Source organism: Epinephelus lanceolatus, chromosome 6 (genome assembly GCF_041903045.1).
Source record: "Epinephelus lanceolatus isolate andai-2023 chromosome 6, ASM4190304v1, whole genome shotgun sequence".
Taxonomy (NCBI): Eukaryota; Metazoa; Chordata; class Actinopteri; order Perciformes; family Serranidae; genus Epinephelus; species Epinephelus lanceolatus.
In genome coordinates, this window is record NC_135739.1 from 20,195,648 (window position 1) to 20,221,158 (window position 25,511).

At 42.6% G+C, this 25,511-nt stretch overlaps 2 protein-coding genes across 3 annotated transcripts in view; both read right to left on the reverse strand.

Moving 5' to 3' along the window:
* Positions 1-25,511, reverse strand: part of lsm7 (LSM7 homolog, U6 small nuclear RNA and mRNA degradation associated) — a 284,833-nt gene that overhangs the window by 158,940 nt on the left and 100,382 nt on the right. The window lies entirely within an intron of this gene.
* Positions 1,148-23,778, reverse strand: LOC117253606 (cortexin-1-like). 2 transcript variants are annotated; one of them, XM_033621158.2, is made up of 2 exons: positions 23,667-23,778; positions 1,148-3,905 (listed from the first exon to the last, which is right to left on the reverse strand). In XM_033621158.2, exon 2 carries the CDS (start codon positions 2,720-2,722, stop codon positions 2,342-2,344), a length of 381 nt encoding a protein of 126 aa, XP_033477049.1. In that variant the 5' UTR covers positions 2,723-3,905; positions 23,667-23,778; the 3' UTR covers positions 1,148-2,341. The 2 variants fall into 2 exon arrangements, with proteins under 2 accessions (XP_033477049.1, XP_078024902.1); XM_078168776.1 differs by lacking the exon at positions 23,667-23,778 and adding an exon at positions 19,474-19,605.

A 25,511-nucleotide genomic window follows, 5' to 3' on the forward strand; every position in this document is an offset into this window, starting at 1 on the left:
GTCTGTATCTTCAGCAGCCATGAAGTACCCACAATTTTGTGTGCATAATTTGCCAGAATTCCACACATGTGCACTCGCTAGCCTGTTCCGATGTGTGTACACCAAATGCTAGGAAGGATTTTTGCCCCACCTCTGCAGGACCCAACTTCGAAGCAGCTGTCCTACCAAGGAAGCATCCTTGACTTTGAGAAGCACCACGTATTTCTCTTTTCACTTCCCGGTGACATCCAAACCCCTGTCAATTAGATTAAAAAAAATCAAAAAGCAGAAGCTTCAAATCTTAATATTTTGACGTTTAAGAAAAGTAACATTTCTTGCTTTACTTTAAACACAAATAATGTACTTACGCAATATGATTAATAGATTTAAATGTGCCTTATGCTTTTTTGCTTGTTGAAAAGGGCTGGGGCGATGTCAAACACTGCGATCGGCTTAAGGACATCCAATTAAATAAGTCTGTGTATTTGGGTGGAGTCAGATGACAGTAATCATACTGTGCGTTCCAAAACCCATACTACCATACTATATAGTATGCCAGAGAGAGATTTAGTACGTCCCAATACATAGTATGTCAGCTGCAGTATGCCAAAAATACCAGAATGTTTTACTACATCCGGTCTGATATTGCAGTATGCAAGCCAGCATGCTGTTCTGCTCGTTCTGACCCACAATCCTCTTTGCAGCGGACCATACGTCACATCGACAAACAGATGGCCGCTTGACAGCTGATTGACAGCGGTCAGAAGTCTCAATGATAGATGACAGCACATTCAGGTGACTATTCACCAGCTGATTAGTTATGGAAGAAATATTAATAGTTTAATTGATTAAAATAATCATAAATGTATTCAACAAAAAAGGACATAACAATGACAGATATAGAAATAGCCTGTGTAAACAAAATCAGTAGTAAGAGGGTCAAAGTTCAGGATGTAATGTTATGAGGAAGTAGTATGTCCTGACTGTGTGCATACTGCATGCAACAGCACGTACTTTTTAAGGTAAAAAGGAAAAGTATATGATTCGGAACGCACCCATAGATCTGGACATCCTAGAAAGGTTGCGTCCATTGGACTGAATGGGTAACTGAACAGGCTGAGCTTGTGTGTAAATAACCACTGCAACAAAAGTGACACAATGTGACAAATAAGTAGCAATCACTTTATTTTATTTCCAACATGAACAATGTGGACGTTCCACACAGTCCAGCTTTCTGTGGAATTTAGGAAGAAGAAGAAGAAAATCTTGTTTTTTTTTCTATTTATTTTTACGGATTCAACCCAGTGTATCAAAAACAAAGCAGATAGTCAGAAAAATATGTAATTACAAAACACAAGAAAAGCAAAGCTACCTGCTTTGCCTCCTTCTAAGACGTGGCTGCATGACTACCTCAAAAAATCCACAGTCTAAAGATTGATACGGTAAGAGGAAGAGGACAGAAAGATAGCAAAAAGGAGACTCCCAAACTTGAGTCAGGAATAGAAAAATAAAGCTTTCTTTTGCCTAAAGGTTGCTGTTTGCTTCATCAATACACTTGGCAGGCTGACTAAAGCAAAGGACACAACCAGTGAACATAAACTCTACTCGCAGTAATAAGAGATTATATTTTCAATATGGCTTCTCAGTTATAGACACGATAACACACAAAACATACACAGACAAAACTGTATGGAGACACAGACTACCTGCTTCAAAAGCATCTGAAACTGCAGTGCTGCTCCAGGATCAGTGTCCGAAACCAAATAAAAATGTCAGGATTTGTGCTCCTTGATCAGCACTTAACACTTGGATGCTTTACAATGGACACTGGTTTATTAAAGGGGCGTCTGCTTCAGTGTAAACTCCTTCATTTAAGTTCTGCGAGTCAAGTGTTCTCATCAACAATGTGGCTTTGAGGTTATAAACTATGTCGTGAGTGAAGGTGATCTTTACCAAAATCATAGTGTTTTAATACTGGCAAGCTGTGGAGTTTGGAAAACCTAGCCCTAAGGTGATGCTGTGATGTTGTAGCATGTTTGACGGGTACAGTAGGTCAGGTTAAGGCAGCTGTGCAGCTCATTAGTTCTGTCCTTCATGGTCCAACATCTGGGTGTTTGGCTTCCAGTGGTCTGTGTGCCTATTGTTCAACCGAACTTGCTTACATAGCATCCCGCAGCCTCATATTTACACCGGTACACAGGCTGCAGTACAGTGATATAAACCAGGCATACACCAACATCAGGTAAACCCCCCTGTCAGAGTGCATTCATGGTACAGTCCATTTCCACATTTAAATTTATCTCAAGATTCTGACTATGTGCAATGAAATCATCCCCTCTCCACCCCCTCTTTACACATCACTCTACACCAGTGCGTAATCGAACTGACCCCTCTCCAGCCCCTCCTTGTGGTCAGTCCAGGATGATGCAGGCATGCGGCTGTAGGGGTCCAGCAGGATCCTGAAGCACCTGACCAGCAGGAAGACCAGGAAGAGCATGAGGAGGCCTACGAAGGCCAAGGCGGTGCGCTGCTCAGTGTCCACCCCGACCAAGGCCAGAGGGGGGCTGCTGCTGCCACCGCCAGGACTGCCGGCGAGGGAGGAGCTGGCCGGGGACAGCAGCAACTCGTAGTCAAGTGTGGGCACATCGTTCATCCTCCACGGAGCCCGTAGGCAGGGCTTACACACTGACTGGATGGTTGGTGTATTGGGAGGAGGAGCGGAGAAGGACGGGAAGGCGTTCATGAGGGGTGGTGCAGTGGGAAAGGCCAAAGTGGAAACTGGGAGTTTGATTATGAGGCTTAATAAAAAAGTAGGTTTTCGTGTTCTAGATAGTTTTTCCTGTTTGCTGTGTGAAGGGCATGTGGCTTATATAAGAAGTTAAGTAGCCAAAGTCAGCAGGTAGTTAGCAAGTAAGAAGACTGCAGAGCAATCTTCAAGGTCAGAGAATGTGATGTATTTGTCACGGCAGGACTCGCACACACATCTTCCTCTGCTGGCCAGTTGATTTAGTCAAATTTAGGTCAGTCAAAGTGACGTGACCCAGAAAGGCCTGGCCCTAATCTGCTCTGACAATGTGACAGACATACATGCGTACGCACTCACACACTTTTCAATTAACACAGACTATGTTTTAGTATCACACATTTTGAGGAACTGGCTAAACACTGTAATGAAGCTCTATGGCTGTCTTTTTCAAGTGAGCGACCCTAAGGCGGTAATTAATATTTTTAGAGTATTTATCAGGGCCACTCTGCCATGTCAGCTCTCATTCTCGCTCTAAATCAGAGCAGGCAGGATGTGACACCGCCTCCCGCTAATGCAAACACACCAACACGTGTCTGATCACAGTCAAGGTCAGCGTTCTCTATGGGAGTTAATAGCGTGCAGATGGACTTCTAACACCCAATTGGGTCTAGCTGTTGAAGTGTGTGTCTGGGTGTAGAGCCAGACACAAGACTATTTAAAGCATCTGCAGAGGCCAGCAGCACCAGGTGTGTATGTGTGTGTGTGTGTGTGTGTGTGTGTGTGAGACTAATAAGATCAGCAGGTCAGTGGATCGATGCCCCTGAATATAAAGCAGTGCATCACCTTTCCTAAAGTTGCCTGCTAAATGCAACGTTCTCCCTCTCTGCCTGGCTTGTTGGAGCGTGACAAGTGGGTCGGAGCTGTCAAGTGTTCCAACGAGTCTTCAAAAGCTGCGTCTCTTGACAAGAGGAGCAGCAATAAGAGGTAGAAAATGAAAGTTCTGAGAAGTAGAATTTGTTAAATTGTCATGAATGGAAAGCGGCTTCATCCAGTCGGATCTTCAGTCTGTTGAATGCAGATTCTGCTCATGGGGCTCTTCAGCGGACATGACAGAGGGTCGCTACCAGATGTGGTGTCATCAGATGTTCCTGGTTACGTCCTGGTCCTTTGAATTCACCACCTTAAAGAATAAGAGACATCTGGTTAGAAAAGCGGTGAGATGATTGTCTGAACTATCAACAATAAAGCTCATATGAGGACATTTATGCTGGTTCACACTACACAATATTTTGTCTGTTCCGACAGTCACTTTGTCACATTAGACGATTGTGAAAGCATAAAATTGTGTTGTGAAATGGCCGACAGACATGACCGACTATAGGTTATATCGGCCTCAACAGCAGTGTGGAGAAGCAGACACCAGGGCACAGAAGTATGTAGCCTACTGCTGTGGATTTAGAAATTTTATATAATTTATAAAGCAGGGTTCTCAGGTGCAGGATGAATGCTGGAGGCGGTGTGGTAAATCAATGGCAGATCACTTTCATATTCTGTAGAGCTGCCCACAAATCTATCCGTATTTGCAAAAGTCTGCCAAAGAAATAAGGATCATTTGTGGAACAGAGGTTGACTGCTCTTTGTCATATTGTACCTGGGCAAAACCAAGGACAATCTCATGACCCAGGACAAATACCTTTACAGAGTACTTTTTTGCATCACACAGAAGTGGCTAAAGGCAATTCTAAGTGCTATATCATAAGCAACTGGACTGAAGAAGCCTCTTAGATGAGAGGTGAAACGCCTTCAAGGAACTCAAGCAAGTCCAGTTGCCTACGATATAGGATTACCATGACCTGGATGACTGAGGACCTTCACTAACACACTACAGACAATTTGCCTCCGAAGGTAGACTGGATTGCAATTGACAAAACTCACTATATGGGGAAAAAATCTGTTTCTTTAAGACTACAAAGAGATCAATGCCTAAAAAACTGCAACTTACAATACTGCAAGAGGAGATTTATTTTTGTGAGGACGCATCAAGTAGATTGTTTCTCTCTGTACATTATTCTGCAGCTACATAATTTAATGTTCACTACATTCATATATTGTTTACAGATGTTATATTGCTCCTCACATTACATTTGGGAACTATTTAATATCGCGCACCAAACGTGCAGGCAATAAGAGTTGAGATGAAGCTTGGAGGAGTGTTATACAAGATGTGAGATAACACGCCTGTTGTCGATTTTCAGTTGTCCTACGTTCTTTTTGGGAGATTAAAGTGGATCAAGTCATGCTGAGAAGCTGTCCCCGTGCTCTTACTTGACCCACAGCCCTTTGAGGAGGAAGAATCTTGCCTTACAATACTACTACCAACTTCATTCTTTCCTCTTTAACTTGAAAACACCTGTAGTATCTGAAGTTCTTCATGGTATGTGACACCCTCGGTCAGATGACCAGTTAGGGGCTCAGGGTTAAGAAGGTATATATGGTCAGGGTCAAGAGGGTATTTATGGCCCAGGTCAAGGATTGGTGAAGTCCAACTAGGGTGTCTCTCTGTCATCTGTTTCACTTTGTCTCACATTTCACAAAAACAACCAACCTATATAAGCAGGGTAGTTGGGGCTGTTATTTAGAGCAGTTCATATTGGCTTCGAACCCTCTCTCAGGCAATCCTAGGTGCTTGATTTGATGCTGTACTTCTTGTAATAAACCTTTCTGTATACAAGCAAGACGGTGTCAGCGGAGTCTCCTTCATCACCTTCACATCATCGCTATTTAATAAACAACACACCAACAAAAAGAAAGTTAAAAAAACCTACCACACTCTGTTGGCAGAAATATTAATTTTACCTCACAGCACATGGGAGTTGCTGGTCTGCTGTTGACTCCATTGTTTGTTATTGTGTGACTTTCAGAACTAACCTAACGTAGCACCCATGGCTTTACGTGGGCTCGTACATAGCAGCAACATTGGACCGAAACCAACGTCATGTCATGTGGGAAAAGTTTTTAGAAGTGCTTGAAAAAAATAGCAGTTTGAGACTAAAACATACATGCTTCGCCAAAAAATGTGAATTTTCGGTTTTGAATACATCAGGGATGCGACTGGGAAGCTACACAATGATTAAAAAAATAAAGGAGCCTCCCTTTATTTGCACAATATCACACCAGTACATAGTCAGATCCCTTAAAATAAATCTACAGCCTTTGCACAACTTTTCCATCAGCACTGATTGCTCCTAATGTGGACCATAAGGAGAAGATTAAGTCATTCCTTCCCCATTTCATCATATGATGTGATTATTACCACCCTTTGCTCAATAAGTAACAGTGACAGTGACATTAGCCATGCGCGGGGAGAACACAGCACCAGCATCCCCTGTAATGACACTCAATTAGTAAGCTGATTATGGTGTCATTATGGCCACATTAGCAGTAATGAATGCACGATTATAAACACTGATACTGCATTACATCAGCATCATTTGTCAGTGCACTGTTACAGTGGGCCGTTTGTTCACTTGTTGACCCCCTTCAGTCATTCACTCACATGACGGAGGGAAAGACAAAGTGTTGCGGAGCCTCATTAATAATCTAAAATCACATCTCCCGTGGCGGACCAGGTTTCAAATCATTGAGGGAACGCGATACGCAAACCATTTTTACCTGCTCACCCGTCTGAATAGCACAGTGACTGGGCTATTTGCTTAGACAAACGTGATACCGGGAGATATGCAGAGGACTGAGTGTGTGTATGTGTGTATTAAGAGAGACAAAGGCGAGAGGATGCAGAGGGAGACAGGTTTTTGGAAACAGGAAGAGACATTAATGAAAAGTGCTTTTATTTTTTTTTTTTAGATGAAGAGTGAGGATAGACAGAGGTGCAGAGATAAGGTTAGATTTGAATTTATAATAAACCCGCAGTGACTTAGATATTGTCTGTATGGAGAGAGCGGTATAGGACAGCCAGAGATAAAAAAGAATGACAAGTGAGTCAGTATATCAAGATAAAAATAGGACTGTAGCATGGACAGAAAACTGAGGAAGATGAAAAGGAGATTATGAAGATGGATAGAGGAGGTAAAGATGGATGAATAGAGCAGAAGTTGCTTTGGTGAACGGGCAGCAGGACACAGGAGAGAGGAGAGGTTTGCTGGCACAAACTGGCCTGGCTCTCCTCTGCATGACCATGGCAAAATGCCTTTTCATATACTCCCCCTCTCCCTCTCTCTGTCGCTTTCAGTTCAAAGGTTTTCTATCTGCTACTTCATCAGCCGGTGTCTCCAGGGTTGTTGGTGCACCAGACTCAGACTGGCAGCGGGATGACACACCTGGGAGGTGGCACTCACACTGTGAATGAATGTGCACTTCTCTGTGTGTACAAACAGGCCTGCTGTGTGCGTGTGTGTGTGTGTGTGTGTGTGTGTGCGTGTGTCTCAGCTTGTCTCTACCTCTGACTGATGCGAGCTGCAGAGCCCAAAAATAGGTCAGCAAACCTTGAAACGGTTCTCAAGGACGTTGTTCGGACTGACACTGTCACACATCTGCAGCTCCAGATCAGACAGGCTTTCCAACTGTTATCAGCTGCTGTGAGACTGTTATATTGATAGTTTTGAAACCACTCTCATGGCTTATACTGCACCACATTTTCAGCTAATTATAGATAATGTTGGTCAGCAGTTACTTTCACACTATTTTTTTAGGTTCTTTTGTTTTCTATTTTTTGAACTTCTCAGTGCATCAGTGTTTAATGAAGCTAATACAAGCAGCCATACAAATCCTTTACTGAAAGGTCCAGTGTGTAAGATGCTGTACCCTACGCCGTAGCCTGACGTGCACCTCCCCAGAAATGTAACTACACCTTGCAGTAATGCATTTCCCTCCGTGAAAACGAAGCTTTTATTTACTTTAATTTCCCAGATAAGAAACAATACATTGTGAAGACAATAAAGCCTTCACAAAATAGCATTTAAAGTCCTGTGTGTGATTTATCCTGGCTTCATATGAGCAGAGGAAATCTCTGCTTGTCGCTAGGCTAATTTATACAATGTATAATGCCACAGGGTTGTGCTAATAACATTAGCATGTTGTATTTGTTTGGAAAACATGTTTAGTATAAGTTATTTTGTCAGTGAACCTTGTTAGCTGTAATGGGGCCGGATTTTGTAACGCTACCTTTGTTAAATGTTGCTGTTGTCTTTGGCTTCATATGAGTAGAGGAAATCTTCGCGCTCCACACTAGGCTAATTTATACAATGTAAAATGCCATAGGCTTGTGCTAATGACATTAGCATGTTGCATTTGTGGGGAAAATGTGTCCAGATAAAGACAAAGGCTTTGTCTGTGAATGCTGTGAGTTATAGTGAAGTCAATTTGTGTACTTGTGTTTTAAACTGTTGATATTAAGCCATGTTTAATGTGTGTTTTGGGTGTGGTTTGAATCATTGGCACACAGGAGAAGTTTCAGTTCTGCAACCTCACCACAAGATGCCAGTAAATCCTTCACACTGGACCTTTAAATAAAATGCCATAGAAGACCCTAAACCACCAAACTTCGTGAGCATAAAACATCAAGGTATAACCTCTATCACTGACAGGTGCAGTTAAAGTAATAGGAAGGTCAGAGAGATGCCAATCACACACAGTCTATACAAGGACACATCAAAACATCAGACCTCAGAAGAGGTCTAATCAGGTAAATAAGGTGTGGGTGAACTATGGACGTAAGCAGAGTTATGATTTGGATGAGACTGTATCTGATCAAAGAATATGTTTAAGGTATACTTCGCAGAATTGTCGGTTACTGTTTTTCAAACCCTTTACCAGTGAAGTCAACCCCAAATTCACTGTTATTTGCCATTTCTCCTCACTGTATCTCTTGTCTCTTGGTTGTCTGCTGCTTTACAGTCTGACTCCTGGCTGCAACCTTTTTATGAAGCCCAGCTCTCACATGAGCGCTGTGGGAGTACATGCCCATAAATGTCCAGAACACAGAAAATAAGAAAAAAATAAGAAAATACAGGCAGAGGGCAGAGTCTCTGCAGAAATATACACCGACACACACACTTCTAGTGGGTCGTAAGTGGTTACTGAGAGGGATTACTTCTGTATGAGCATATACATTGTTTTTTTTAGGAAAATCCTACAATGTACATCTTTAACAAGATAAAAATCTGATTAAAAGTTCAATACTTTAAGAGCACGGGTCTTTTGATGTAGACAACATTCATGTTTTTTGGGAATGTCAGACAAAGACTGTATTTTGGGAAACGGTATGCAAAGAGCTTAAGCACATACCAGGATAAAGGGTTTCTAACAGTTGGTGCTTTATCTATGTACATTTCCTGAACAGAATGTGATTGCTAGTGATTAATCAAAAATATTGTTAGCAAGAAAGCTATCAATAGGAACTGGGGTAAAGAAACACCACCAACAAAGGACCATTGGCTAACAACTGTGGAAGAAATCTTTTTGATTGAGAAATTGACACACACATGGAGACTACAAGACGCACACCTGGAGAGAAAACTGGAGAAATGGACAACGCTGGACTGGATTAATAATCAATAGATACACTAATCCTTAAGGCTGTAAAAATGTGTATTTAGTAGTAGTAGTAGTAGTTTTTGTTTTATTAGCTCTTTTTATTACACTGTTGTAACCGACATGTCAATGTCTCAAAATTATTTGAATAAAGATTTAAGTGAAAAAAAAAATACTTCACTACTTTTGATACTCAGTGCCATAGGTGTATCTTAAAGTAATCTGTACTCAAAAACTGAGGTTTTGCCAACACTTCCAAAGTCAGATTGCTGACACTGAAATAACTCTACTGTAACATGTAAACACACGGCGATGCAGACAGACCAGTCTAATCCAGCCTTGAAACTGTCAACTACCCACTCATGCAAACACACACACAGAAGCATTAAACACACACACATACTTGAAATACAAGTGGGCAAAAAAGAACATTGCTGACGAAACCCCACACACTGGGATAATTTTTATTTCGCATGTGGGAAGAGCGACTAAAAGGTACACACATAACCTCCTCATCTGATCCGATCCACCCTGTAATTATTTAGCAGCTGCATTACTCCATTATATCTCATCACTGAGAAAGAGGATGATAAATACACTGAGGGAGCAGTGGAATGGACTTAAAGATTAGAAATAGTTAAATTTATCATATTATACAATAACGGGTACATCATTAGTTCTACATACTGTGTATTGATTTATTTCAGTGATGAACTGTAGCCATGAACAGCTGTGAGTGTAAAACACACACAGAATGGATTTCATTAAAGGAAGTTAAAATGGAAAATATACTGTATTTCCTGCCTTTGCAACAGGCCTTGTAGAGTCCGAGGGTAGATATTTCAGTCATGAGCTACCAAGGTGTGTGTGTGTGTGTGTGTGTGTGTGTGTGTGTTTGAGAGAGAGTGTGTGCGTGTGTGTGCGTGCGTGAATAAGTCATTGGGAGGTAGAGGGAGGACAGACAGAGATTGCTCAGCTTATTTTCCTCCTCGTTAAGTCTCGCTCCCACCATCACCCTCCATCAGCCTCACACGCACACACTCACACACGCAACCGCGCGCGCGCACACACACACACACACATACACACAGTCGTCCATCAGCCTTCGTCTCGCTCGACTCGCATTAGTTCTCGCCCACTCCATTTCTCCTCCAGGACACTTCCTCAAAGCACCGACGAGACCCCTGAGGTGAAGGGAAGCGAAGCGGACACTCGTCAGTCTTCATCGAAAAGCCCTTAAATGGACACCTCTCTCTCTCGCATGCACACACACACACAAACACACACCAAGTGCACCAAAGGGAACTCATTCATATTCAAAAACACACACAAGCACACACAATGGATGGAAGCACACACTAAAAAGTTGCCATACTAAAACTTATTTATGTATATATAGCATAAAGATAAGCAGAGATACACACACACACACACGGCTGCACCACTGTCATCACTTCCTCACAGAGCCACTAGCCAAGCTAATGTTGACAGAACTCATCAAGGTAAATGAAATGAAGAGAGCTGAAAATAATTTAGTTACCTCTCAGGTGACCAGGGTGTCACCTTTTCCTTCCTCTATTTCACACTCACTCACACACACACACACACACACACACACACACACACACACACACACACAAAGAGTTCACTTACTTTACAGCTCTGGCGCAGGGTTGAAAACCTTGATAACACTCTACTGTAACCCCCCTACTTCACACTTATAAACACTGTATGAATGTTTAATAAATGGCTTATAACCCACTATAATATAGTTGTAGGCAGAAAAAAGGACACTATAAGGACATTTTGTAGTGTTAATTCATTTACAATACTTGTAACTTCTCCAGTGAGGACATATAAATATGTAAAGACCCTGGGTCTTTGACAGGGGGACTGTGACTCCTAGGAGGTCCTCAAAGTTACTTCAGGGTGGCCATCAAATTATTGGTTCATAATTTAAGTTTTAATTTAATTTCTTTCTTTTTTTAAAATTAAGATATATCTAAAACACACATTAATGTGAATCCAACATATTATATCCTTGATAGGCTAAATGTTGAATCCCTGTGTGCAGTCATATGAGCTAGCTAGCACTGAATCACTGTGCGGCACTTATCCATAATGTCAAGGTGAACTAGTGAGCTATCATTTACATAGAGACAGAGCACAACGCGTCATAATGTGAAAGCCACGCCCCCAAAGGGGAAACGAGGCTCACTTTCCCTTCTGCTTCTTTGCTCGTTTGCTGTCATTCTGCCTCCGCAGCCATGCCTTCAAGTCTCCATGAATGAATTGCTAGCTAGCTAGCTAAAATTATTAGCTATAGCTAGCTAATAATTAGCTAATAATAAGATGGCAAAGGATTATTTTAGCATGCCTACCAGAGAGGCAACGGTATATTGATAAGCTTAATATTGCCGGTCTACCACAGTGTCCCTTCTCCTTACCTTGCTCGTCTTGGGAAAAACATGATGTGGAGATTCTTTTTTTAGAAGATGAGCATTTCTGCATGCTCAGCGTGTCAGCCTGCTCCTACTATCAGCACACGTTGTTGTTTTGAGACATGTCTCTACATGCTGGCAGACTGATAGAAGTGCTAGAGCGGACTGCTGGAATGGACTGCTTGAATTGCCGAGCGCTGGGAACAATTTTAACAGAAGTTGCATTCATACTGTCAATGCTGTTACTCTAAAAAATACATTTGGAGGGTTTGACAAAGTGTTTGCTGCACACATAGGCAAACCGAGTGTCAGGATCCCTGTTGAAGCCTCACGTTTTATTGCCTGTATCCACTTTTGTCTTCTAAAAGGTTCCGTTTTTCCGCTCGGCAGCTGATAAGCGCTAAGCTCTGGGTTGTTATTGGCCGTGCAGCCCACCACACAGCAACTTTTCGGCATTTGGACTTAGGGGAAACTCAACAGGCTGGAAGTGTGAGGGGAAAGCGGGCCTCGTTTCCCCTTGGATGCGTGGCTTTCAGATTATGATGCATTGCGCTCTGTCTCTATACTATTGAAACAACGCCCCCAGGAAAGAAGCTCAGCATTGCAGCAAATTTTTCCCAGTGGCCGCTCGTGGTATTGCAGTGAAAAAAATCCCCTGCAGCCCAAAAAGCATTGTAAAACATATGTCTGTAAACTGTTGACAGGACACCTCACACTGCAAACACAGTCAATTCTAAATCTTTGTATTCAGAATTTTTGATCCATGGAGGTTTTGTATTTGTCAAACTATCCTCAATGTAAAGTCTGTGAGCCGAGCAGGAACTCATGGGTGAGGCCAGCAGGAGAAACACTACTGAGCATATTCAGTGGGCCACATACTGCAGAAGTAAACCTGGATGCTGCAAAACATTTTTGGCGTATGCACCAGGCGAGCAACTCTATTGGAATGAATAGGTGCCATCTTGGCATCCGGTATCTCTATGATTCAAACATGTTAGTCAGTTAGCTGTATCATTATTCCAAGTGTACGGATATGCTTGTGAGCCACAATGGATCATTTTGTACCTTTTCAAGCAAGAGACTCTGACACACCATCCAGCTCGGAAACCACCAACAAAAGCAGTTTTTGGCACGTCCGCGTTGGCTTCACTTTTCAGCCCTGGAGGTTGTCACTTGTTATAGACATTATTACAACTGTGTTTTACTGTATAATCATTCAGTACATTAACCTCTTCATGGATGCGCACAGTAGTAATATACAAGTAATATATGTTGACAAATACATTAATAAATGCATATATAGATGTGCAAATTATAAGCCATTTATTACATATTAATGCACTGCTTATAAATGCTAAATATGGGGACTTCAAACTTTCTTCTGATGCTCCCAAATGGTTGTGAAATGCAAATGCTTGAATGCTGAATTTTGAGGCCAACTACAGGTTATGTATTTAGGCTCATAAAAGCTGAAATTCATTGAACATTAATCGATTCATGTAGGATGGATGTTGCAGTGTAAGATGAAGAAATACCTCAACCCCATCAAATTTGTGCTGGTAGCCTTGGAACTCTGGTTGAAAGAAGAGGAATGCAGACAGACTTGTTTGTTTTGTCCATCTCTTTTAATTTCAACAGCATCATGGTGAATCAAAGCACAACATTTTTGACATCTATCTTATACATTTCCAAACATAACAAGGCATCCTATATGGTAATCACATTAACGGTGATCAAGCCATCATCTACATCACCTGGATTTGATTACCATTGATGTGATTATCTTATAGGATGCCTTGTTATGTTTGAAAATGTTTTGAATTGTATGGAAGGTAGTTTGCAACCCCTGATGAAGAAAGATGTCAAAACACTGTGCTCTGATTCAACACAATGGATGTTACAATCCCAAGTTAACTGGACGAATTGGGGACATTTCCACAAAAATTCAACATTGGCCTCATGATTTGTGTTGCTTGCTGTTTGGCTCCTTGTGGGTGTCTCCCGTGCATCGACACAGACACCCACAGTCACACAAATGTCACATTAAAACAGAGACAAGCATGATCCTTTCAACGGTCAACCACAAACTACCACTGTCCTCCCTCTTCGAGCACACAGATAGCCAACCAAGCCAGCCCTCACTGGGTTCAATGCAGAGACAGCCTTGATTTGTCATTATTTATAGCCTGAGTAAAGCCACTCTCTAAAAGTAATTAGACTTTGGAAACAAAGAGAAAGGAAGAAGAGAGAGAAAGCAAGTTGCAAGAGCAAAAGAAAGAGAGAGAGAGAGAGAGAGAGAGAGAGAGAGAGAGAGAGAGAGACGGTAAATGTTCCCAGTCTCAGCCACAGCCTTCTGGGAATTGAATTAACCCTTTCCAATTTAGTGCTTATAAAGATAAAGTGGACTTGAAGAAAAGGCAGAGGGGAGCTGCATGAGATCCTCCAGCTCAGGTGGGTGTCCCCCTTCACATCACTGTAAAAGTAATGCCGCTCAGAGAAACACATAAACTGCACATATTGTGAAACGGTCGGGGGCCACAGTGAGAATGTATTGATACCATCCATCATTAAGCCTCACTGATATGTTTCCATCTCTTTCTGCTGTGATTCCTGGGTGTTTGTCTGGGTTCATTCGTCACCCTGGGGAGCTGATGGCTGCTGTGTGTCTGTGGCTAACGAGGATGATGGGGACCGGGTCACCTTGAGCGGTGCACAACAACAAAGGCTCTCCAGATACTGACTTTATCTAACTTTAACATGTGTGGCTTAACCTCAGCTGCTCAGCTATTTTTTAATACCTCCTCTAAAGGAAGGGATTCACACACACACATTTGCACACTCAAATCCACAGACCAAAACATGCTCGTCTTACAGGTATTTTTAGCACCTGAGAGAGACGAAGTGTCTGAGGAGTCATTTCTCTTTACACTTGGCTAGCAGCTCAGCTCACGACCAACCCGCTCCTCAGATAGCCCCCGTCATAATTAGGCTGGCAGACACTCAGTAGCTACAGTAATGGTGATAAAGTTGGGCAATTAAATATTCTGCTGTTCCAACACAGCCAGCCATCGGGCACTGCGCACACACTCGCTTATGTACCAAAAAAAAGTGTGTATTTGTGCGTGAGAGACAGATATAAAGACACATTGAGGGAGAGGGAGCACAGTGTTCTTTCACTGGGCGTACATGCAAATGAAAAGAGAGTGCTGCAAGAGTGGAAAGCACTAAAGACTGCTGACCTTTTAAAACAAAAAAGGGTACAGCGACACAACATAGAGGGCGATGCACTTTATATTGATGTATTCTTCAAGAGCCCGTCCATTGTCATAAACACATTTTCTTTCTAACTGCTCACTCCTCATCAGTTTGAAGTATGGGACTCACCGCCGGGCATTTCTTTAGGGAAAAAGTGGCCCACGACTGCAGGAAACTGTTCACATCAGCTCACAGAGGAACTTAGATTGTAGTGAACCGGGAGGAATGAACAAGGGACGCAGATATAGAGAGAAAGACAAATGCAGTTGTACACAGATGAAGGAGCAAAGGGAAAAAAACAAGCCCTTTGTGTTTCTCAATGCAGCTGAGCAATTCCATCTTCGAAGCTGCCTACAATCTATCATTTTATCACCAGCCCAGATGAACACGCAGTCTATTTTCTCTATCAGCATATTTAGGGTTTTCAAGGTCACTCCTGCATCAATATTCAAAGTATTCCAGATTCTAGATCAGTATTCATTTTGTACAAGCTTTTCTGTTTTACCTAAATACAATGAGGCCTGATTTAGGTACAGCTGCTGAGCACAGCGTCTCCCCTGATAGGGTCACGTGCACGGTTCTTCCAAAAAATGGGATCAGATCTCGAGACATCAGGGAGGAGGTGGAGGGGGGGGGGGGGCTCCCCTCTGTTTAGTCTCCAATCTAGTCCGTCCTCTCTCTCAGTTGTCTGTGTCACTCTCTCTGACAGCCTGAAGCACCGGTGTGTCTGACAGCCACCGGCGAACGCTCCGAGGGAGTGAATTCTGTATCTCTGTGGAGGAACTAGAGTCTGGATGTCCTGCTGCTGCCCAGACTATCAAAACTTGCAAATGCATGTTTATAAGTTGTCAGGAATACTGGGTGAGCTGCGGGAAACAATGTCTCGACACAGAAACCGAATTTGCTAGCATGCAGAACAAAGATGTACAAACGCGCATCCTGTCACTAGTCACAGTCATAAGTGTATGAGTGTATGTGTATATGAGCGTCCTGATAGGTTAAGAAGAAGGGCTCATAATGTGGTGAGTCCTAATTTGGCTGACAGTATTTGCTCTTAAGCCTCCTATCCTTCACTCCAACCTTCATTGTGTTTCTCTCCAGTGAGCCAATATAAGTTCAATTTTCATTAATGCTTCAGGATAAGCTTTAACAACAACAGAGAACAATGTGTAATATCTATACACAGAAAATCAAACTGTAACACAGATACAAGCAGCGCAAGTGCAAGCAATAACTGACTTTACATACATGCAGCAGGGGGTTTATGTACATTATTTGCATGTATACACACTTAAAAGTGTGTACGGTATATCATTGATGGCAACACAGAATTTAAATGTGGATGTTTTGTAAATGCTAGTGTCTTAATGGCCCAGTGTGTAGGATTTAGGGGCATCTATAGGCATAGATGGTATATACCATTCATAACTATGTTTTCATTAGTTTGTAATCACCTGAAACTAAGCATCATTTGTTTGTTTGCTGAATATCTCAACATATGGAGCAGGTCCTCTTCTGCCATGTTGTTCTACAGTAGCCCAGAATGGACAAATCAAAGTCAGCCTCTAGACAGGGCCATTTGCATTATCACATTGGCCACCGTAGTTCACCCATCACAGAGGAGAAGTCTATCAGACCCACACCCAGATCTGTACCTTTCTCCAATGCAGCTGACTCCCCAGTCGGAAAAAGTTGTGGCTTATTGGAATCGGCTTGCGAATGACATATATTGGAGGAAGGTTTGGATGCTTCCTCATAAATGCCTAATTGTGAATAAGGTTAAGGAGGTGTCCCTCAAAAGTATTCATAAATACTACCCTGCCAATCACTACATGTAGAAATATAAAAACGACATTAACACAAACTGCTCTTTTACACCTTTTCTGACATTGTTATCACACCAAGAAATTCTGGAAGGTCTTTTGCAGATTTATCATGGACCATATCTCTGAAGACTTAACATTATTATGGGAAAATGTGGTGTTTGGTTTCCTTAAGTGCCCCAAAAAAAGACAACAAACATTTTTATAATTGACCTGGTAATGATCCTGGCAAAGTATTTTATCCATAAATGTAAGTTCAGCAATAATAAACCTCATGTTGGTGTTTTTTTCCTAAAGGACGTTGACCACTATATGAAACTGCTCTTTGATTCCACCCACAAAAAGGATATTAAGACACTTGACATCTGTAGGTCTTATAATATCTTTGTGTAGTATGTTATCCCCCTTGCTTTCTGTTTCTGTTATTGTATTTACTGTTGTGTTTGTGTACTCTTAAATGTATACTGAGTCTTTTGTACACTGTGTTGTTTTAATAAAGGATGACTTAAAAAAAAGCACACAGGAGAAGTTTCAGTTTTGCAACCTCACCACTAGATGTCACTAAATCCTACATACTGGACCTTTAAACTACATTCTGTGAGGTGTCTGACAGATATAAGATACATTACACATATTTGTGCATATTTGGGATACATAGGGCTCTTTTTATGTTCCAAAAACTGTGACATTTTCATGAAAGACATGGTTTAAAATATCCAAAAAGAGACAAGACAAAGGTGCAATGCTGAAATCTATGGCCTCAAATATTTGACTGTGATTTTCCTGATTTTTTTTTTCCCAGTTTTGATTCCTTGCTATCTAAATGTTAAAATAATTTGTGCTCAAATTCTATTTTTACTGTCTCAGAATGTTTCTAAGATTCATAGGCTCACGAAAAGTGACATAAAAACCACAGAAATTATTTCTTGGCATCATTTCATAAGCTTGTTTGAGTCCTAAGAATATCACGTCTCGCACTCACTGGCTCTGCTGCGCACTGAGCAATAAAGTGGGCATGTCGTGAGAAGTAATAATGGCAATAAAAATATAATAAAAAAGACTAAATGCACACACTCACAGAGTGGACCTATTTGTGAATTTTATTTCACCAAGTCACGACTCTCTAAATGTGATTTTTTTTTTCCCCCTTTCCTGTTATGAAGCACCTCGGGGGCTGACTCAAAGGGAAGGAGAGGCCTGAAACATATTTTGTCACTCCCAGTTATTTAGCTCACTGACGCTGGCATGCTGACAGGCAGCAAAGGAAACCACCTCTCTCTCCTTCACCTCCACCACCGTAATCAACTCCGTCATATCTGACCATCATTTCCATCAATCCCTTGCAACACTCCCCCCCCCCGCCTTCACTTGCTTCCCCTTTTGGAAACCGTCCCCCCACCCTCGGCTTTCTAAAAAAGAAAAATCCCCAGTGTCCCACCAGTCTGGGTGAATGAATGTCAGTCCAATCATATCCACCTACATCCTGCATTTAACTCACAAATCACAGGCATGAAATATTCCCACAATGATGAGGACGAAGTGGTGGCAGGTCAGGAGTGAGAGGATGTGTGTGAGGATGAGTAAGAAACTGTGAAAAAAAAAAGAGAAGGAAAAGTTTTATGTCAAGGATTAGTCTGCATTAATTCAGAGTGAAGTGGCAACAGAGAGGACAGAAAGGTGTAAGTGAGCACAAGAGCAGCTGACACGGCCAATCCAACCCTATAATTCACCTTGAAAGACCCCCCGCTGCTGTCACGAGGGCTGACAGCGCAACACACCACTGGGAAAGACCTGGTGGTGAGCTGGGAGGATGTTGGATGCGAGATGAGGTAGGAGAGGACAGAGAAGGGACACAGAGACAGAGCAGGAGAAAGGATAGAAGCAGGGAGGAAAGGTGGAGAGCAGAATGGTAATCCCTGTGATTCACGTTTGCATTCAGACAGAGCAGAGGTCTGCGGCTACCTGGGGAGCAGGGGGAATAGGGTGGCATCAATCAGAAACACATCTGGAGGAAAAGAGGAAGAGAAAAAATGGGGAGGGAGGTGAGAAGAGAAAAAGAGGAAAAAAAAACAGAGATGAGATTCAGGGAGGGTGGAAACGGGAGGTGTGTGTGTGGGGGGGGAGCAATATGGAAATGTCAGCACTCTTAAAGTCAGAAGACAGCACTTTCCTTCCATCAAGCAGCCATTCTGTCAAGTCCACGGGGACAGAGCAGGGCCAGTGCCAGCCAGTCAACCGGCCCACGATGAAGGCCATATATATTACATGCCCTGCCCACACAACACTTGCTCAAATCCAAAGCGGCAGAGCTTCGAGTCAGCATTAAAAAAGTCTGACACTTTGTTGCAGAGGGTACAAGGAAATGACCTGAGACGTCAAAGCAAACACCAGTCAGGATGTAAAACAATGCTTTTCATACAGCGATACAAAAACACTTGTAACACACACCCAAGAATGTGAAAATACAATCTCAGGGCGTGATGCCCGGCATTAAAAAAACAGAGCTTTAAATACTCAACAATGGCAAAGTGCTGATTCAAACGGTGGTGCTGAAATAACTTTGCTCAGCAGGGTGCTGCTGACTGCTCTGATCCCCACTGACAATTGAAGCCACCAGTTGGACTGCTAAGCACGGATTAAACACAGAGGAAAAGTCATCACAAAGACACGGACATATCACCTTGCTGAAGCGACGGTAGTCTGTTCAGCTGATTTGATTACAGAGCTTACAGTGAGGTGCAGAGAGGGAGAGCGCCTGAAGCCTCGCAGAGCAGAAAAGGGAAGGCCAAACACATCTAGGGCAGAAGAAAGGAGAGCTTATCGGCACACTTCCCTTCATGGTCCATCAGCAGATTTCATTCCAATAAGTGAAGTGGACCTCTTCTAGTGTTTCCAGGCGAGTTAACAGACCCGTGCTGGGAGCTGCTCTGGGGTCCAGAGGGGGCTATGTGGAGCAGAGACAATAAATCCCACCCTGTGTCAGCTATCTAAGGGCTATAGATCACGGGGCTGATGAATATTTGATGGCCGATCTTCACCAGGAAATCAAAACTGCTACATCTTGGAGGATCATCTCACTCCTACTTAGGCTCATGATGATTCTGCTGCGTCCCCTCTGTGCTGAAACACATTTTCCACAGAAGCTGCTCCACCTTCCAGCTGGTCCTGTGTTCATATGAGCAGGAGGGGGCTCTTTACAGGACAGCAAATAGGAGGTTTATGACCCCGTGTGCTATGTTGCCACCTTATATACAGCCAAATTGAATCACGCTCAGTGTGGTATTGCCATTATTTCAAGGGTAATACACTGAAGTGCCACAAAGTGTGCAGGTGATTTCTCGTTCTGTGCTTCAACGTGAAAAAATCATTTCAGAACTGAGCTGTGCTACCGCGTGAAGTTTAAATTACAGCACTCAGAACGATGCAGGAAAGACTTGGTCACTCAGCTGCTTTCAAACGAGGCCTGAACAATTTAATAAAGTAAGCACGTTAGTGAGCAATAGAGAATAAGATATGGAACCTAATAACAGAGAGAGACACAGGGAGACAGCCGAGGGCTGGAGAACCTGATTCACTAATGTGCTCCATGTAATACTGTATATCCTGACAGGGGTGTGAGGAGGGCTTTGTGGGTAAGCCCTCCTGGGTTTTCTCTTTCCTCTCCATCTCTCCTCTCATTACAGGTCATTACATGATGACACTGATGATGAACTTCCTGCTGATCGCCGTTACCTTGGCACGCTGTTTGTTTGTCTTTAAAGCGGTCAATAAATTAAAGGAGCCACAGACGACTGCATGCTCTCATTTCCACGATTATTTATCAATCTCTTCATGTAAGTATTCCCTGTCTCGTTTTACGTCCGTGTGTCACGCGCACATTATGTTCTGTATCAGCTTGTTTCAACACTTCAAGGTTTTGATGCACGGGTTTAATCACCTATTTAACACTGGGTGAGACACATTTCCAACTGACACATTCTGCGACCCTGCAACCCTTGAGGGGGCCTTGGGGGAATTCCCCACTAGATATATTTCTAGAAACTTAACAGCTAAACCAACATTTTAGAGCATTTTAAAACAAAAATCTTAGTTCAGGGGCTCTTGATGTTTTGATGGCTGAATGCCATTTAAGGGAGCCAGCATATGACTGAGGGCCGCACAGGCAAAGTGCAGTCTTTTTTAATGACATGTACTGCTATACCACGGGTAGGCAACCTGTGGCGCCGGAGCCACATGTGGCTCTTAAGACCCTCTTCACTGGCTCCCTGTGGCTTTGCCATAAAATTAAACTGAGTAAGGGTTATTTTCTAACTTTCAGATTTTCAGTTGTCTTTGTTGTAGGCCTAGAGTGGTTACTGCATCCCACAACTGTAAAAATGTTGCCTATACATCTAATTAAAAAATGCTTTAACGTTTCAATGTGCGTCATATGTCTACGACCTGGTGCCTTTACTCTAAAGTTTGATGAACTTCAGTAGCTGTGGCTAGCCTAGAGTCTCTCTAGCAAGGCTAGCTATGGAGTCCAAAATCATACCATTTATCATGGCTACAAACTGTGAAATATGGTTAAATATGGTGGAAGTAAAGTCGTGCTTTTTCCTCAGTTCCAAAATATTTGTAGCTCCAATGAAGGTCATGACACTCATACATTCACCGATCACTGATCAGCCAATCACTCAGTGCATTTAGGCATAGAAACATGGTCAAGACACAATACCGTGTGGACAGATTCATTTGCTTTCACCAACAACGCTGCAAAGTTAAAAGCACTAAATAATCATAAACAGCCCACAGCAGAGGAGCCACCTTGTAGTAAATCATATTAATGAATGTTCATTAAGACCTATTTATAATGTTGATGGGCTAATTTAGATTTAATAAGCTGTTACCTTTATTCAAATAGGTTTTGCAGCTCCAGACATTTTGTTTTTCTATTATGGCCAATAATGGCTCTTTTAATAGTAAAGGTTGCCTACCCCTGCACTGTACCATGACTTTGTTTGAACTTTTTAATGACATTTTTATGACTTTACAAAAACTATGACAATCGACAGTTACATAGCCTTTAGTAGCATAGCACATTTTTTCTTTATATGTGTCTTTTATCTAATTAGGGGCAGCATTTTGAGCATTTTTGAATATTGGGCGCAGGAATGTGTAATTACGACCTAGTTTTGATGTTTACATTGAGTAAAAAATAAAAGCCAAGATCATTAGATGTCTGATTTTGTCTCATTTTTGCACATTTCCCCAAATTCAACCTGACATATTTGGCATCTTTCGGAAACTTTTGGATAATTCTAAACTTTAGGAGTTTAGAATAAAGTTTCTACAATGTGTTTGTAATGAGTGGTCTATCAAAGGGTCACTGCTTGTTATGAGCTATTACAGTACAACACCAATATTTCAGTAAACAGCCCTCATCAGGTCAAACTATAGGCTAGTGAAGTGCGTCTTTTGCAGCGCTGTTTTAATAAGAACTCATGAAAACGGGAACATCGTGTGCTGCCACTTAACCTCAAAGAAATTTAGCCTTCATACTGTTTGGGTGAGCTGTTACTTTTCATAACTTGGCATCTCTTACATTTTAATCTGGAAGCTCAAAGACCGGACCTCTGCCCTCTGTTCAACTACCTCAATCTAGATTCTAGATATCAAAAACTCAGATTACTCATTACTGTTAACAAGACGTGCTCAATTATTCAGCAGTTGTCACTGTAACATGAGACTACACGGATGGAAGAAGCCAGGAAGGCTGTGGTGCATCCAATGCCTGGCACAGATTTCAGAGTCCTGGTAGGTGCATGATAAGGTGTAGGATGGGCCAAAGCCCACACCTCCGTGACCAGGAGCCCGATCAAATTACAATGACTGATAGCAGTCGATCACAGATAGCGTCAGCGCAGTGCCTCTAGAGTTTTTCCTATCAGCATCATTTGCACATCTAAAAGAGTAAGCGAAATTCAAAATACATTATGTGGGAAAATTACATTTTTTCTTTGAGTGACAGTTTTAAATTAAATTCATTTGTGTACAGCGAGCTGTTTAGGATGTATGCATCTGTGCTGTCCTAATGACCTATGTGGGAGTTCATACAAGCCATCTCAGCAGGATAATTCAATCCACATCTCCTGAAGGCGCCTCGCTCCAGTCGGGGCTAAAGGGGAGAAGGAATTCTGTCTTGCCACACAGGCATTGTAGTAATTTCATGGCACATTGGTCCATGATGTGGTAACCTGCTGGTTTCAAATAAATCAAAGTCAGCAGGTTTGGTAAAATGACTCCCAGTGGCTCTGTCAGGAAGTGATGTTTCCCATCTCTGACTTCATATCACCTTCTTAAATCCAGACAATGAACACCATAATATAACGTTTATATTACAGGCTGCAACATTTGCAACAGGTACATGAACACAGTTAATCACATGCATGTTTTCCTCATTATCTCTGGTCTGCTTGTATTTTCATTTGGACCTTTTGCACTTGTGCTTATGTCCAACCAACAGACAGACTGCAGTTGTTTAGCTATAGGTCTCCTGTGATCAGCTGATAGTGGTTTGCCTTTAAGTTAAAAACTGACACGGTAGACTGGACCAACATTACAGGAGGATACAGCATCTGCAGAGAGGATAACTTCCGAAGTTGTGACATAAATAACACACCTGTATCGACGATTACGCGTTGAACTTACATTACGCAGCGGTACCTTAACACCAAAAGACATGCAAGTCATTCTCTACAGTATTACGCATCGCAGTCGTTTATAAATCCACATCAGGACACGGAGTTTTCTCGATGTCAATGTGCTGATCTGTCAGAATGCAGCCACTATACGCGGTGTGATTGCAGATATTGGCCAGAATCCTGCACAAACCTGATCAGGTGTCCCGTATTGTGTCCGCGGTGTCCGAACAGCTGCAGCCTCAAACTTTGGGATGCGCTCGTCTCTCCTCCTCCTGATGCTGCTGCTGCTGCTGAGCTTTGAGAGGAGACACGACGGGAAGCAAGCAGAGCCTCTTAAAGCTCCCCACCCACTCCGGCCTCCCAGGGCGCACAGCCAATCACAGAGGTGGTTTCAACGCAATAATACATAAATAAATCATACATAACACAGATGTCTATAGTCAACAAAACATCTGCATTTGCTCCAGTGTGTTCTGATGAGATACATTTTAAAGCTATTACAACACAATGAACTTCCCATAGAAATGTATCCCTACTGTCTTATAAGCAGGGTACAATTCCTCTTGTGTTTGGGACTGTACTCTACTTGGTACTGGTACTGGGTTGGACCCCTTTTGCCCTCAGAACTGCCTTAATTCTTCGTGGCACAGATTCAACAAGGTGCTGGAAACATTCCTCAGAGATTTTGGTCCATATAGTATCATGCACTTGCTGCAGATTTGTCGGCTGCACATCCACAATGTGATTATCCTGTTCCACCACATCCTAAAGGTGCTCTATTGGATTGCGATCTGGTGACTGTGCAGGCCATTGGAGTACAGTCAACTCATTGTCATGTTCAAGAAACCATTCATTAATTCCTTTATTTTCCGTAACTGCTTATCCTGTTGAGGGTCATGGGGGCCTGGAGCCTATCCCAACTGACATTGGGCAAGAGGTAGGGTACACCCTGGACAGGTCGCCAGACTATCAATAGATAGTAATACATATAGAGACAGACAACCATTCACGCTCACATTCACACCAATTAACCTAACCTGCATGTCTCTGGATTGCGGGAGGAAGCCGGAGTACCCAGAGAAAACCCACACTGACATAGGATGAGCATGTAAACTCTGCACAGAAGGGCTCCCCCACCATGGGTTTGAATCCCCCACCCTGGGTCCAAACCAGGAACCCTCTTGCTGTGAGGCAACAATGCAAACCACTGCACCACCATGCTGCCCTCATTCAGTTCTCCAGTTTGAGATGATTTGAGCTTTGTGACATGGCACGTTATCCTAATGGAAGTAGCCATCATCAGACATCAACAAAGTTTCGCTTGGGGGCAAGGTGAGGAATATCCAGGCCCTGGTTAGATGGAGGGAAGTTTACCACAGTTCATTTACTACCAACATTGTTAACAAAGCTGGTTGAAAATTGACAAAGTCCCTTTTTGAAGTGCATCCCCCATTTTACTAACCTGGATATCCAGATGCCAAATTCGAATTTGCTCTGCACGGGGATCTGGCCCCCACGAGCAGAGCCTGCTGAATCGCCATCGGACCAATCAGCTCAGTCTATCTGGCAGAGGCGGGCTCTGGGCGGGCGTAACATGATGATGACAGCGCTGCGCCGTAGGAGTCAAAAAGTAAACAGCCAAGATGGCAGCTGCTGAAGAACCGTGTCCATTCAATTTAGCTTTGGAAGAAACACTTAGCCAACAACACCTATCTTTTTCCTTGAGAGAGGAACAGAAGACTGCCCTAGAAGCCTTCGTTTCCAGGAAGGACGTTTTTGCTGTTTTGCCGATGGGATACGGCAAAAGCATAATATATCAGTTAGCCCCACTGGTCGGCAAACAAATGGGGCTTAGTGCAATGAATATGTCACCTTGTTTTTTGCTCTGACTGGCCATCGTGCTATCCAACTGCGTGCGGCAGCATTTAATATGCCTCAGTTAGTGCTGCCTCTTAGGTAGGAAGGGTGTATCGGTGAGGGCCAGACTCAAATTCTTTCTAGATTTGAGTCTGGATTTCCAGGCTACCATTTTGCA

What these genes read in the sequence shown, in the direction of transcription:
- LOC117253606 (XM_033621158.2), bottom strand. Translation starts at nt 2,722, where the DNA reads ATGAACGCCTTCCCGTCCTTCTCCGCTCCTCCTCCCAATACACCAACC.